This window comes from Vombatus ursinus, unplaced genomic scaffold, assembly GCF_900497805.2.
Source record: "Vombatus ursinus unplaced genomic scaffold, bare-nosed wombat genome assembly UNPS02014810.1, whole genome shotgun sequence".
Lineage (NCBI taxonomy): Eukaryota > Metazoa > Chordata > Mammalia > Diprotodontia > Vombatidae > Vombatus > Vombatus ursinus.
The window spans coordinates 40,221,119-40,236,612 of record NW_020954588.1 but is presented as its reverse complement, the minus strand read 5'-3'; the positions used below and the strand labels follow the sequence as shown (position 1 = coordinate 40,236,612).

The window sequence follows — 15,494 nt, the reverse complement described above, 5'->3', positions numbered from 1 at the left end:
GATCAAAGACTATGGAGGGGGCAGAAATCTGTTGATTTGGGTTTTGTGTTTTTTTTAGCATGCCATGCCCCATAAATGCCAACTGTAGCAACTTACGGTTTGTGCTGTTTTTCTGAATGTTCTGGTTCTGATCATGTTGGACCCAGTCACCTGTTAAAACATGCAAAGATGAATACCTTTGGAAGGGAAATAAATGGTATTTTGGAGAGGAACTGGGGAAGCAGGGGATGCCAGGGCAATGGAAGTCACCATATGCCACCAAGAGAAGAATAACAATCTGGGCTTGATTTGCTTCTGTTGGTTTGTAGGCAGGATGTCCAGGAAGCCCACCACTGGATTCCATCACGGGGTATATCGCACACACGGCTGACCTTGGCCTGAGTCTCTGGAGGAAGGGGCAAGTAATCACTGTGACTCTTCATCAATGTCTGCTGAAAGGAGCTGAGTGATTGTGAACTACCTCACCCCCTGTGTTGTTTTCCTCCTCTAGCTCCCTATGGACCTGCCTTGTTACCCCCAAAACTTAGACCGCACTTTCCAGCCCAGCCTCTGGATCTGATATTTTGTGTAGTTCTGGGTTTGACCTTTGAACTGGCTTGATTCCAAAATGGAATGTCATACTTGAAATATTCTGTCCCCATTTTCTAGGAGCTTATCAATTGCCTCTCAGCAGGCAGTCCCATGCTAGCCGCTGGCACAATTCCCACTACTTAATCTGCTTCCCTGCTACAGCCCCTTCCTGCAGGGGCAAGGACACCATATGGCAGCTGGGTTCGGGATCTGGAACTAAGATAGGCAGCAGCTTTTGGAACAGAGATCCTATGACATTCTTCCTCCCCTGAAGCTTCCCTGAACTCCAACTCTCTTATCCGTGGAAAGCCGTAATCCTAAAATTATTCTTGCCTTTCACATGGAACTGGTCAGACCATTCTATTTCAATTCAAGCTTCAAATTAAACCCGTTTTTCTGGTGCATTTGACAGACATGCCTTAACAGTTTTGGAAAATCTGAATGAGTTGACTTTGGACAATAAGAATAGGATGGAGACTGTTCACATCTCACCATTAAGAAACTTTCTTATCCATGTCCCTTCTAGCCCCATCCCCCTCCCCAAAAATTAAAAGCTATTATCTACTGAATAAGGAATGAAATTTCATCATTCTTCTTTGTACTATTGTTACTATTGTTATACAGGTCCACGCACATTATTTCCATAGTCATGGCGCTGCATGATAAATAGCAACTTATTTACTTATGCAAATTCAGGAACAACAAGGAAAACAATACATTTCTCTGCCTAGTAACTCTGCATGTTGCAAGGTCTGTTAAGAAAAACAGGAGGATTGTAAAGATACAAGTCTCAGACTGGGCCATAGCTTCAGAAAAGCATGGACAATGCCATAATGAGGATTGAGTTTTCATTCATTTAAACCATTCAAAGATCGGAAGGAAAATCGATGGCAGGCCCTGAGCTCTGGGCTGCACCCTCATCTGGGTCTCAGAAAGAAACAAAACCATGGATCTACATACAACCTTGCCCCACCCCAAATGTACACATACAGTTTCTCATCGATCTTAACAAACAACAGCTATAAAATGAAGGGCTGATGAGTGTCACTACAGTTACAATAAAGTCGAACCATTTTTAAGTGCAGAGACACGTATGTGTTTGTGTGTGTATATGTGTATGTTGTCAACATCTCAACATTCAGAGAGAAACAAATTACAGAAGGATTTAAGAGAAGATGTAGTGTTCCCCCACCTGTATGTATGTATATCTGTACATATGTGTGTATATATGTGTCTATCTACAGACATAGATAGATAGATAGATAGATAAACACACACATACACATGCACCTGCTGTCCCAAAAGTCTTAGTGCCATTTTAAAAACAAAATAGCACTAACACTTTTGGGACACCTGGTATATAACATATATAATTAGTCAAGTGAGTTATTTGTAATAATAAAAGAGAATCACTCATGACCAATATCACTAACCTAGAGATAAGTCCCAAATCACAGGCAGTGTGGGACAGTAGAATGAGTTCTGACTCTGGAGTCAGAGGATCTAAGTCTGAAATCTTCACCTCCCTGGGACTCAGTCTCCTCATCTGTAGAATGTAGGGGGCTGGACTAGATATGAACTCTGAGGTGGTCTCTGAATTCTGATCCTATTGGACTTTGGAATGTCTATTTATAGTAACATTTCAATATACCTGGGCCTGACACTCTGAAACTGGACTTAAAATGCCATAATATTTTCAATGTTTTGCATGACTGCACATATATGTTGTTGATGGTTTCAGTCATGCCTGACTCTTCAGGACCCATTTGGGGTTTTCTTGGAAAAGATTCTGGAATAGTCTGCCATTTCCTTCTCCTGCTCATTTTATAAATAAGTAATTGAACAAACAGGGTTAAGTGACTTGCCCAAGGTCCAGTTAAGCATCTAAGGCAGGATTTGAACTCATTAAGATGAGTTCCTGATGAGTGCCCAGCACTCTATCCACTATGCTACCTAGCTGCCCCCAAACATGCACATATATAATCTATATCAAATTGTTTGCCTTCTCAAGGAGGCAGTTGGGAGAAGGGAGAGAATTTGGAGCTCAAATTTTTTTAAAAAAATGAATGTTAAAAATTTTTGTTCACATGTAAGTGAAAAAAAAAAATAAAACAAAAGCCATAATATTTTCACTGTGAAGACACAATTAGGTAGTGCTCCTTAAGCAAGAAGGCAGGAGCTGTCATCAATAGTTCCTATGGGGGCTACAGTCTCTCTCCCCCTGGGGCTGCCTGGAAACAGTAGATAAAGCAAGAAAACCCACAACTCCTAGACTGGTCCTGACCTCGGTAAAGTGACTGTGGAATTGACTGCCTCGGTATGGGGGAAACAACAGTGCCTGATGACCCTCTTCAGGGCAAAGCAGCGTGGCTTTGAGAGCCCTAACATCTCTTGGAAAATCTTCCCCTGAATGTCTGTGTTTATATTCTCCTGTGTTATATGTGTGTCCCTGGTAAAACCAGGGCATCAGCCTGTGCTGCAAGCTGCCTGAGGTTTTAGGCACAGAGAATCAACAACCAAAGGGCTGGCAGTGATAGCTCTTTGGGGTGGGGGTGGGGGGGAACTTCACTATAAAATTCACTTAAGCAGATCCACAAGTGTTCAATTGATCAGCTAATCAAGTACCTAGGCAAACTCCGTCAATGAAAATAAAAGAAGCCAAAATTCAGATCCTCCTGCTTATAACCAAGAAGAGATTCTATACTGTTGCAATCATTTGCTATACAAATTAAGACTTGAAGACTAAGTAGTTAAAAACTAGGTTATTTGCTAAGACAAGAAAAGAAGTGAGTTTGTTGACTCATTACTCAGTGTTCTTTGTACCATAAAAGGATTTTGTACACATGGGTTTGAAGTAAAGAAGAGAATTGGCTGTTTTCTCAAAATCAGAGTATTTACAGAGTTATAAGGGACCTCAGCAGATCATCACACGCCATCTGCACATAACCAAGGGTCAGTTTACACTTCATCCTCACCAGTGCTCACTGTTCCTCCTCCACCCCCACCACTCCCCCGCCCTGCCCCTGACCTCCAGCAAGAGCTTCCTGACTTCCTCAAACAGCCCAAACCCCTTGTTAACAGATCTACTCATCTTCAACGCAAATTCCTATTCCTATCCTCTGGGACTGAGTTCTGCTTGCCACATTTAATGATCAGAATTCTAAATATTACGGGGAGAGGTCGTTAAGAGGGACAGGGATAGGGACAGAACCTGTCATTTCACTGGAATAAGGAATTCCCACTTTAGGAAATTCCCTCTACCGATGCAGGTTGATGCCTTTTCTACAACTAATAACCTTAGGAAGCTGCCTAGAAGTCTGAGAACTGAAGTGACTTGCCCAGGGTCACACAACCAGTATGTGTCAGGGGCAGAACCTGAACCCCGGTTAACTCAAGCACTAATTCACTTCAGAATAAGCAAACAAACCTTATCCAACATGAGGAACACTCACATTCTCGGAGTTTGGCTTTCCATACAATTTCCTCAGAATCCAGTTCAACCAAAGACAACTTAAACTCCAGAGGTTGCTCCAAAAAGACTTCAATGTAACTTTTCAACTTTAGAAGGGAACCATCAACAAATTCAATTTCCTTTGAGAGAAAAGAATTTTAAAAAAAAATAGAAGTTATTCACAGCAGAACGCCAGCATCCAGGGCATAGTGAAGCAGTAAGAGAGGCCAGTAAACCTGAAGCCACAAACACACTTTAGCCAAGGTGATGGAATTTATTCTAAGAGACAGCGCCGGAAGGGCTGTGGGAAGCAAGGCCCATTAACCCTGTGGGTGAAGCCGAGCATGACAGCTCCAATCATTCAGGAAAACAATTTGTTGTTATAAGAGAAAACTGACTCAACTGTCCATATTCCTTTTAGCATGTCACCTTCCCACAAGGGCTCTTCTCCATTTTTGTGTCCTGGACCCCCCTCTAGAGCCTGGGAAACCCTAAGTATCTTTTCTCAGAGTCATATTTTAAAATGTATAAAATAAAATACATAGGACTGCAAAGGAAATCAATTATCTATTATGTGTTGAACAAGTGAAGGGAACTTAACATCCCCACCCCATTCCTCCACCCCCAGGTAACATTGTTATCGAAACATTTCTATATTTTTTTTTAAAAGCAAGATCACAGAGGCCATACTAACAATCCCTGTGGCCTTGAGCCAGGGTCCTCATGGACCTCTGGACCTCCTGAGGAGCTCAAATTTCCTAAGAGTCAGGGTTCTAGATCCCCAGGCCTAAGCACATGCTCTAAGAAGGTCAAAGAAACAAAAGGTCCCATTGTCATAGACCAAAATATTCCAAGTGGCACTTTCTGTGGAGTAAAACCCTGGAAACCAACATGGAGCAGGGAATGGCCAAACTGGCATAGGAATAAATAGAACAAAAACCTCTTTAAAAAAAAAAAAAACCACTTGTAGAAATAAGGAAATCTGAGGCCAGCCTGGGGGGCAAACCACTAAGGAAACAGCTCCCACGTGATTCTTTTTCAATCACTAGAAGCTTCAAACTACTTCTCTTCCTCTGGTCAAGGTCCCTCCTGCCTTTATCACAGAGCTGCAGATTTAAAGCCAGAAGTCCAACTTCCTTATTTTATAGATGGGACAACTGAGGCTCAGAAAGGTTAAATGACTTATTGAAGGTCCCACAGATACTAAGGGGCAGAGGAGAGATCGAAACCCAAGCCCTTTGACTACAAACCCAGCACTCCTGATACTGACAAAGGATGCAATAGGCCATGGTCCCACGGTTTTTATTCATTTGAAGCAAAGTAATTTTTAAAAGAAATTTAATTAATTTAAACCCTAACTAAACAACATGGGGGGGGGGAGGGGGGAGAGAGCAGGAGAGGAAATATAAAAACTGGGACCTGATTTTTTTTTTTGCTTTTTTTTAGTGAGGTAGTTGGGGTTAAGTGACTTGCCCAGAGTCACACAGCTAGTAAGTGTCATGTGTCTGAGGCCAAATTTGAACTCAGGTCCTCCTGACTCCAAGGGCAGAGCTCTATCTACTGCACCACCGAGTTGCTTCCAGGGACCTGATTTTTTTACCAAAGGTCAACAAACCCTAAGCCAAAAAGAGCAAGTTAAGTCTAAAATTCATTTTCTACATTTTTGAAGTTAGTTGGAGACAATTAGGTGTAGTAGTGACAACAAAGAATAAAAGCTACCATTTGCAAAGGCACTTGAACGATCACAAAACCTGCCATACAAATGTTATCTCATCTGATCCTCAGAATAATTCTAGGAGGCCGCTTCTATTGTTATTCCCATTTTACAGCTGAGAAAACTGAGGCAGACCCTTGGCCAGGATCATTGTCTGCGGCTGGATTTAAACTCAGGTCTTTCTGACTCTAAGAGCTGGTTACTTGTGTCGACCTGACAGTTGGTTAAAGAGACAACAAGCTAGGTAAATCCATATTGTTTATTCCCTTACGTTAGTGACATGTCCATGGAGCCAGAGCTTTAACGCTGACTGACTAAAGCGATTTTAGGAGGACATTTAAACCCTGACTCAGGATGTCTGTGTTACCACCCCCCCCAAAAAATATAGCCTCCATATGTTTTTAACATATAGCATGAGAAAGGAAGTTTCTTAGTTGAATAGATTGTAAATACAATAAAATAGGAGAATGTCAAAGTGGCAATTGAAATTATAGATCCAGGATATCTGTGTTTCCCCTACATAACATAGGTCCACAGGATACCAAGATAAGAAAAGTCCCACTATTCAAGAGAGTGTCTGGTCCCAGGTATCCTGTCCTTAGTGATCACAAAGAGGAAGAATGCTGGTGAGTTTCATCTGGTCCTGCAGTTGCTGACACAGGAAGGGGCATTTTTAGTTCACTCAGAAAAGATTAATTCAGGTTTTTGGCCCTTATCGGGGCTCAATTGATCTTAAATGATTATCACGTGAAAGACCAGTCATATGCTAGACCCCAAAGTGACCCATTCAGATTGCTCATTTCAGATGCTTTCTGGAACACAAAAGCGCCACCAACCTCTGGGGTGATCTCGGCTTCTGGCTCACTGACCAGGCGGTATCGCTTCCCATTCTCCAGTAGTTTCAGGCACACGGGAGGCTTGTCAATCTTCATGAACTTCTTGGAAGAGTGTTTGACAGCTTTGGCAATATCCTAAAGGTAAAATCAGTAATTAACCTGGAATTCATCAGAGACAACCATGAAAGAACGTCCAAGGGGAGAGCAAAGCCAATGAGCATCTGTTCCCACCAGCCTGCTTCTTATCGGCCTTTCCTGCTGGAACTGACCCAGAACTCAGGAAAAAGAAGCAGGATCTCCCTGGGGAATTGGCCTGGAGCCTCTGAAGCTCCTTGAACCCTCAAGCAGAGACTAGAGCCATTAGTAGGTGTCCTTGAGTGAGCAGGAAAGAATTCTGCTAACATGGTCGCTATTGTCATCATGTTATCGCTATCATGATCTTACCCATTCTTTTTTTTTTTTCAGTAGACTTTAGAGAGAAATGCTCCAAGGGCAGGCAAGGAGCCATTCTGCTCGGATTCCTGCTATCTATCGTTCTCTGGACTACAATGGATGAAGTTATACAATACAATGTTATACAATACAATACAAAGTTATACAATACAATACAATGGCTTTCTGTAATGAGATAAAAGTATCAGGATGGAAACTCATCTTTGGCTTGCTCAAATTATCTTTGGGAGAGCGCTAGAGCAGACAGGCGGAAGGAAGGCTCAGTCCTTTATCCTATCCCCCATGGCTTTGATTTCTTTCCCTAGGTTTCGTATTTCGAAAGCTTTTCATTCCCTAGAATATGGAGTGAATTGAGCATTGGGTGGGTTCATTCTGATTTGTTTAGAATTGTGATTTAATCCTCGATCCCCAGTGCAGACCAGTACAATCTCTGCAATTTATCATCTTAGAAGTAGACCCTGACACACTACAGGGCTTACTCGCCCAGGATGGGTCAGGGGCAGGATTTCCATTTGGGCCTTGCCAGGTTACCTCTCTATCTCCTAGGTCATATTGCTTCTCAGTCCAATTAAGGTTTATTTATATAGTATTTCGGACTCTCAGGATGGCAGGTGCCAGACAGAATAATTCTATTACTTTTATTTCTGGGGCCTGTTTCTACTCAGAAATTGATCTCCTGTTTTGTTTTCCTGCCATACCTAGCAGAAGGGCTGCTGTTGCTCAGTCAGTTCAGTCATGCCTGACTCTGTGACCCCATTTTGGGTTTTCTTGGCAAAGATAATGAAGGAGTTTGTCATTTCCTTCTCTAGCTCATTTTATAGATGAGGAAACAGAGGCAAACAGAGTTAAGTGACTTGCCCTGGGTCACACAGCTAGTAAGTGTCTGAGGTCATATCTGAACTCAGGTCTTTCTGACTCCAGAGCAGGTGCTCTATTTACGGCATCACCTAGCTGCCCATCTGGGGTGGGGGGTGGGGGGGTGGATGAGAGTATTATTCCAAGACTACAAGTGAGGAAGTGATTCAAGGTCACAGCAGGGCAGCTATGGAGCCAGAACTAGCACCCGGCCAGGTTTCCTGAGTGCAGAGCTCAGGGCTATCTTTCTCTCTCTGCCAAACAGGAAAAGTCACCCTAGGAAGAAAGGGGCGCAAAACCCACACACCCTAAAAATAACAGATGAAAGACACTTCCTTCCTCAGTGTATTTTCTTTCTTTAAAAAATCAGACCCGTCATGGGGCCTCTATTCCTTACCTCAACTTCAACAAAGCTTCCTTTGGCTGGTTTTTAAAAACTAATTTCCTTTGTTTTTCTTAGTTAATAATTAGGGGAACACCTTATTAATCCCAAAGTCACAAATTCAGAATTTGTGATAATTCCACCTAGGAAGGTTTGCAGTATACAGTCATGTTACCAGAGAGGAAAGATTCCCAGAGTAAATCACTATGGAAATAAGAAGGCAGAGTTTGCTTAACCTGATTTAAAAGGGAAAGAAAAGTTCTTAAAAGTTTTACAGCACATTAACCATTTATATGCTAATGGCTAGGCCTAATTATAATGAGTCAGGGGGGTGACCTAGCATTTACCAGGGTCTACACCTGCTAAGGCCAAGAGATATCAAGAAAGGCAGAAGAAAACCAAACACGAGAGTCCTGCCCGGCAGGCTCAAGCAGGAGGAGTTCATCTGAGAAAGCAGCTTACCTGGTCAGCAAAGAAACACTTGGGAGTGGTGAATCCCAAGGACTATATGCACGTGAAAATAACAGAACTATGCCCTTTTTTTGGTTCTATTTTTAATAAACACGTGCTAATTTATTTTCTTTTTAAAACTGTCATTGCTAACTTTTTGTTTTCATATCATCCTCATTTTCAAATATATTCCTCCTCTTCTCTTCCCCACTTCACTTATGTCTGCCTCAGTTTCCTCAACTGTAAAAAAAATAAAAACCTCCCAGGGTTGTTGCGAGGATCAAATGAGATGATATTTGTGACGTGATTTGCAAACTTTCAAGCACAATAACTAGCTATTACCATTACTGTTAGATTAAAAAAAATAAAGAATATTAGAGTAAAAATACGGATTCGCAACACCAGTTGATGGTACAGAGTTTGTCAGAATATGCAACGCCCCACACCCTATCTCCCCTGCCCTTTGCAAAGGAAAGAAGTTGTTCCTCTCCTTCATAGACAAACATGACCTTTATAATTACACTGTGCCCAAAGTCACAATTTTAAGAAAAAACTTCTATAATTCAGATGTTTCATTAATGCATATGATTCCCCATGTCCTTCAAACTCTTGAGCTTTTAATGGTTTTGTAGGGCTTTTTAAAAAACTTATAATCTGACAAATTTTAAAAATTATTTTTAACTGCTGACTGGGTCAGAAAGGTGGAGCCTCATCTGGAGCCTAAAATCACCTGGTTTTGGTTTTTGTTCTGTTTTATTTTTAAGTAAAATCACTATTTCCTGCCCTCGCCTCAGATGTCACAAAAAGGAAATTTGGTTTTCAATACATTGTGATTTAGAAGTTAAAAAGACAAAAACTGCATATGCATCAAGGTTAAGTGATGGACAGGGTATATGCCTCATGGCCTGGCACACAGGGGGTATTTAATAAATGTCTGTTGGCATTTCACACTTTGAACCAGCAAAGAGAACAAAGGATGGAAAGGGTCAATGCTGGAGAAGCTGTGGAAAGGAAGGCCCTTGTAGGGACCAAGAATAGGCCCGCCATTTTGCAAACAATTTAGAATTATGCTTTATATATATATATAATGTCCATACCCTTTCAACTGAGAGCTCCCACTGCTAGGCAGAGACTTCTAGATTAAAAACAGAAAGCAAAGTCCCCACATATAACAAGATATTCCTAGCAACACTTTCTGCAGAGGCAAAGAACTGGAAACAAAGTAGACAGCCACTGATTGGTGAATGGGTACCCCAAGGATGAGGAATGAATGCAATGGGACCTTCTTGTGCTCTAAGAAATGACAGATGTGATGAATACAAAGAAACATGGAAAGACTTAAATGAACTGATACAAAGTGACAACAGAGCCAGGAAAAGGAGATTCACAATGACTACAACAATGTAAACAGAAAGAAAAGGAATCACAAAACCATCGAAACTGAATGTTGGGGAAATATAAAGAACATCGCTGGCCCCAGAGAGAACACGCCTCCCCTGACTCCTCCGCAGAACCTGGGGGCCCGTGGGTACAAGGCATTGCATCTACCACCAGGTTTCTTTCAATAGTGTTGATCAGTTTTGCTGAATCGCTTTTCCCTCTTCTTAACTTTTTTTTGTTGTTGTTGTTGTTGTTTTAAAGCGATGGTTCACTGTGAACCAAGGGAAATCTTACGTGATGCAAAAGCAAAAGATAGGAATAAAAATCTATTTCAAAAAAGAAACAATAAGAAGAATTCAGAGAAGCATAGGGAGATTTGTATGAACTAAGACAAAGCGAGGTGAGCAGAATCAGAAAAAACAATGAGACTAGAATCATGTAAATGAAAAGAATAAATCAAATGACACTGAATGTTTGTAATGAGAATAAGGAACCGAGGCCTGAGAAGGAGCTGAGCAAACATGCCTCCCTCCCTCCTCCACTTTATACGGGTTCACGAAGGAATTTGGGGGTGTAAGATACATATTCTCTCAAATATGATGCCATTGACAACAACATAATCTGCTATAGAGCTGCTCAGGTTCCAGGCACCCAAAACTGAACTATTGATTGGTGTTGCTGAACTGTCTTTTTTTTTTTCCTATTTTTTAAAATCTTTATTATAAGGGATGGCCCTAACAGGGAGAGAAAAGGAAAGAATATATTCAGAACTAAAACAGAAAAAAAACAAAATCTGTTGAACTGACCTGAGTAAGAGCCTGGCACAGTGCATTCCCACGCAGGCAGCTTTCAATAAATACTGACTGCAGTGAATCATTTATGGGATGCTGTACCTCATCTTTTCTGTTTCCATTCTCCTCATATATGTACCCACTACCAGAATAGCACCAACAAGGCTAACAGTCAATTCCAGTCCGGAAGGAGGCCCTGTTCCACAGTGCTCCCAATAGGCAGCTCTATAGTGGGCTCACTCCCCCTGCTGAGGTGGTACAGAGAAGAAGGCCCACATCTTCCCTTTCTTGATATAAGCCAGTTTAGAAGAAGCCTCCAACTCGGTGTGAACTGAAGTGAGATGGGCAATCTCACGTCTAAGCTTTGTGTTTGTTTTCCTATTGCCCAAGTCCTTGTTCAAGGACGGCAAAAAGACAGTCTGTCCTGTATCAGACTCTGGGACCCAATAATAAACGATTAGAAAGTCTGCCTCCCATCCCTGGAATACACCAAACTGTCCCCAAACCCACTGTTTGATACCTCGTGAACCCAGTATGACTGCTTTTTAAGTTAATATTAATAAACTATGTTTAATTTCTGAGTACAAGAAATGGCTTGTACTCAGAAGCCTACCTGCCCCATAGAGGATCCCTTCACAACAATAATTGTTGTTGAGTCATTTTTCAATTGTGTCTGACTCTTTGTGGCCCTATTTGGGGTCTTCTTGGCAAAGATAATGAGGTGCTTTGCCATTTCCTTCTCCAGTTCATTTTATAGATAAGAAACCTGAGGTTAAGTGATTTGCCCAGGGTCACACAGCTAGTAAATGTTTGAGGCTGGATTTGAACTCAGGAAGATGAGTCTTCCTGATTCCCAGCCCAGTACTCTATCCACTGCACCAACTAGTTTCCCTCAGCATAATAACAGCCAATATTTGTGGAGTGTTTCAAGGTTTTAAAAGCACTTTACACATTAGCTCATTTGATCCTTACCACAACCTTGTGAGGCAGGTGAGATTACTACCCTTATTTTATAGATGAGGAAACTGAGGATGCAAGTATCTGAGGTGGATTTGAATTCAGGTCTCCCTGATGACAAGTACCACCGCACCATTTGGCCACATGTAGGTCAACCAATGCTTCTCCTTGTCTTGGCTTGAAGTTATAGACAAAACCCAGCCTGTCACTGACTTGTGGGTTTCCCTTCACCCTGCACCCTGGAAGCACCCTGCAGAATGCCTGTTTGTTCTCTACACCAAGCCCTGCCTTGTAGGGTAGCACATGACAGGCATCCCTTCAAAATATGCTGCCTGCTACTGCCATGGAAGAGAAGCAGGGAGGGGAGAAGAGGGGGAGGAGAAAGGAAGAGGAGAAAAAGAAGGAGGAGGAGGAGACTAGTAAGTGCAGAACGTTTAGCCTATCCCTAGGAAAATCTCTATTCAAAGAACTCCTGGGAAAATGCCTTCTGAGAGTTGACTCAGGGCTATCCTAGAGGTCCTTAGACTGAACTGTTACCTGGGGCCCAGGCTAGGGCCAGAAAGCTTCAATCTGCCTTTTTAGGTACGCTTTGTACAGATGATGACCTGGTGTGATGTCAGAAATAGGCCTGTTGCAGTGAGCACCGAATATTCTTCTCGGGCCTTATGTGACTCGCTTAGACTGCATGGCACTGTTAGAAATTCATGGTGGATGCATAGCTCCTATCACGGCTAGAGAGACCTAGAAAGGAGATACAGGCAGCAGCAGACCAGGCTTCTGTTCTTCAGAGACCTACAGCCTGCTCCACTCACCGACGCACCATGTATTTGTTCAGTGTGTGGATAACTCCGTGTTGCTGTTTATCTAGTAAAAGAGTTCGGGTTTGGGTTTGCATTTTTTTTTTTTTGCTATCTTCCTCACTGATTCAATCTCAATAAACTCCAACCCTGGACCTATACCTAGAGAGCACTTGGCTCAGAATGCCTTTTCACGCCCAGACTCTGACCTCATGAAACTGGCCCAGGCTTGGGAAAAAAGGTCTTTTCCTCCACCACTGAATTGCCCACATTCTTTTCCAAGGAGATTCACCTGAATGAACAAACTCTGCTTCCCCAAGGAGTTAAGGGCTCTGTACTCGGGCCCTCATCCTCTTCCCCCTGGAGGTTTGGTTTTAGGAGCCCCAACTCAATAAAGCTGAACTTTACAGGAGCATCGAAAAGCTGAACTAGGCCCATGAATGCCAAGGAGAGCTGAAATCTGAATGGCCTTACCCTGATGAAGGAGTCATTATTCGTGGCCACGTAAACGCGAAAGGACAGGGATGGATGGCTGTCAATAACTTTGTATAGAATCACTGCCCCGTGATGTTGCACAGTTTCCTGGGTTTGAATGACCGGCCCCACTGGAGAAAGGGAGCTCACGTGCCATTTGACGTGGGTGTTGGAGTGATCTACGGTGGATTCGAGAGCGGGACCAGACTTTGTGATGTGGAACACTTTGAACGTCATCAAGGATTCATGGTCTGTAAAGACGTGCACAGAGACGATTACTGGGCTGCTGGTCTACCCCAGAAACAAGCACTCTTTAAGCTGGCAGAGGAGGCTGAAGGACACTTACGGCCCAAGCAAAGGGAATGTGGAAACTGGATGGAGACGAGAATGGCCGGGTCACATTTCACGTCAAACAAGGGCCCGCCAACAATCCAGGGCTTAACCACCAAGTCAGCGTACTTGCTCCAGGACAAAACAGAATACTTGATGTCGGTCTTCTTGTTGACTTCAAAAATCAGGCCTGTCCGGGCACACTGGTATGTTCCTTCACAGTCTACCTTCAACCTGCATGAGACGTTTTAGGTTACTAGTGACTTGAGTTTAAAACAGTGTCCCTATTATTCATGAGATGATGACTTAAAACATCATTTCAAAAACACTAAGAGAAAGAATGGTCTCATTTGAACTCATTCTCTCCTTCCCCCATTCTGTAATAACCATTTCAAAGTGCCTAGTGGAGGCAGTACAATGTAGAGAAGAGCCACCCTCAAAGTCAGAAAGACCTGGGTTCAAGTCCTCCCTCTGAAATACGGAGCTGTGTGACCTGAAGCCCAACCTCTGAGCAGCTCCAGGCAACGCTCCATCCAACCAAGGCTGATATACACTGGTTAAGGGAGTTTCTTCGCTGGGAGCTCTTTACATCAATGAAATCATGATCTGCACACCCCAAAAAGTGAGCCAGTCAATCAATAAGCATTTATTAAGTGCTTACGATGTGTTGAGTGATGGAGATGCAAAGAAAAACATTGCCCTTGAGGAGCCCATGGTCTAATGGAGAAGACTACAAGCAAACCACTAGACTATAACCAAGAGAAACAGGAGATAATCACAGACAAAGTGCCTATATTATGTTCAATGCACATGCTAGCCGTTGAGAGAGGTACCGAAACAATGAAGTCTTGGTCCCTGTCCTCATAGAGCTGACAGTCTAGCAGTAGAAACAGATAATTGGGGGGGAATGAGTGGGATCTGGACCTAAAATGTGGTCAGCGTGGAAACTCCCTCTACTTCTGAAGTTCTTAAGCTTTCTTTGTCTCATGGACCCTTGTGACAGCATGGCGAGGCCAATGGACCCCTTCTCAGAATAGTATTTCTAGACAGAGAAAATAAAAAACAGAGAGTCACAGAGGAAAGCAATTGCACTGAAACAGTTCTTTTAAATGCACATGTATGGGGGCATCTAGGTGGCACAGTGGATAGAGCACTGGCCCTGAAGTCAGGAGGACCTGAGTTCAAATCCAGCCTCAGACCAAACACTTGACACATACTAGCTGTGTGACCTTGGGCAAGTCACTTAACCCCAACTGCCTTACCAAAAAAAACCAAAAAACAAAAATAATAAAAAAATAAAAATAAATGCACATGTGTGCACATATATATGCACATATAAATACACACAATAGGCATGCATCCACATGTGTGTAGATGTGCACGTAGACCACTGTGCACATGCACATGCATACCTACATTATGCACACATGCACATGCAAATACACACGCGTGCACAAGAACATGTATGCAACACAATTGTGCGCACGTGTGCATAAGTACACCCGCACATGCACACACGAATACGCACAAAACATATGTGCATGTGTACACACAGACACGGACACATGCACATCCATACATTGCAAACCTGTACATACATGCACAAATACACACTGTGATCATGTATGGGCTGTGTGTGCCATTAGAAACATGCAGATGCACATAATACAATAAAACATGTGCATATGCACATACAAATACACAGGTGCACACATGCACATTAACACGCACTCACACCGACATGTGCACACACAAATACACAAAAGAGAATACATGTGCATATGTGCATACAGATACACATACACATGCATACCCATATATATGCATACATGTACATGCACGCACACATATGCACACACATGCACAGTCACACAGACACCACGGACTCCAAGTTAAGAACCAAGCCCTGCCAGGGTGATACAGATGAGCAGCTCTTCTGTCCCTTCTGGTCTTAGAGAGAGGCTTGGGGCTCAGGGCCACGTCTAGGGTCACACAGCCAGTATGTGTCAGAGGCAGGCAGGACCTAGATTCTAACAGGGATGGCACTGCTTCCA

General features: G+C 42.8%; 1 protein-coding gene across 1 annotated transcript in view; it reads right to left on the bottom strand.

The window, feature by feature from the left end:
* Positions 1-15,494, bottom strand: part of LOC114053242 (caspase recruitment domain-containing protein 8-like) — a 60,861-nt gene that overhangs the window by 16,050 nt on the left and 29,317 nt on the right. Inside the window, exons 10-14 of the mRNA XM_027876171.1 lie at positions 13,457-13,674; positions 13,111-13,361; positions 6,572-6,706; positions 4,023-4,161; positions 97-150 (exon numbers count right to left, since the gene is read on the bottom strand). Coding sequence (XP_027731972.1) covers positions 97-150; positions 4,023-4,161; positions 6,572-6,706; positions 13,111-13,361; positions 13,457-13,674 — 797 coding nt within the window. The remainder of the gene's footprint in view (positions 1-96; positions 151-4,022; positions 4,162-6,571; positions 6,707-13,110; positions 13,362-13,456; positions 13,675-15,494) is intronic.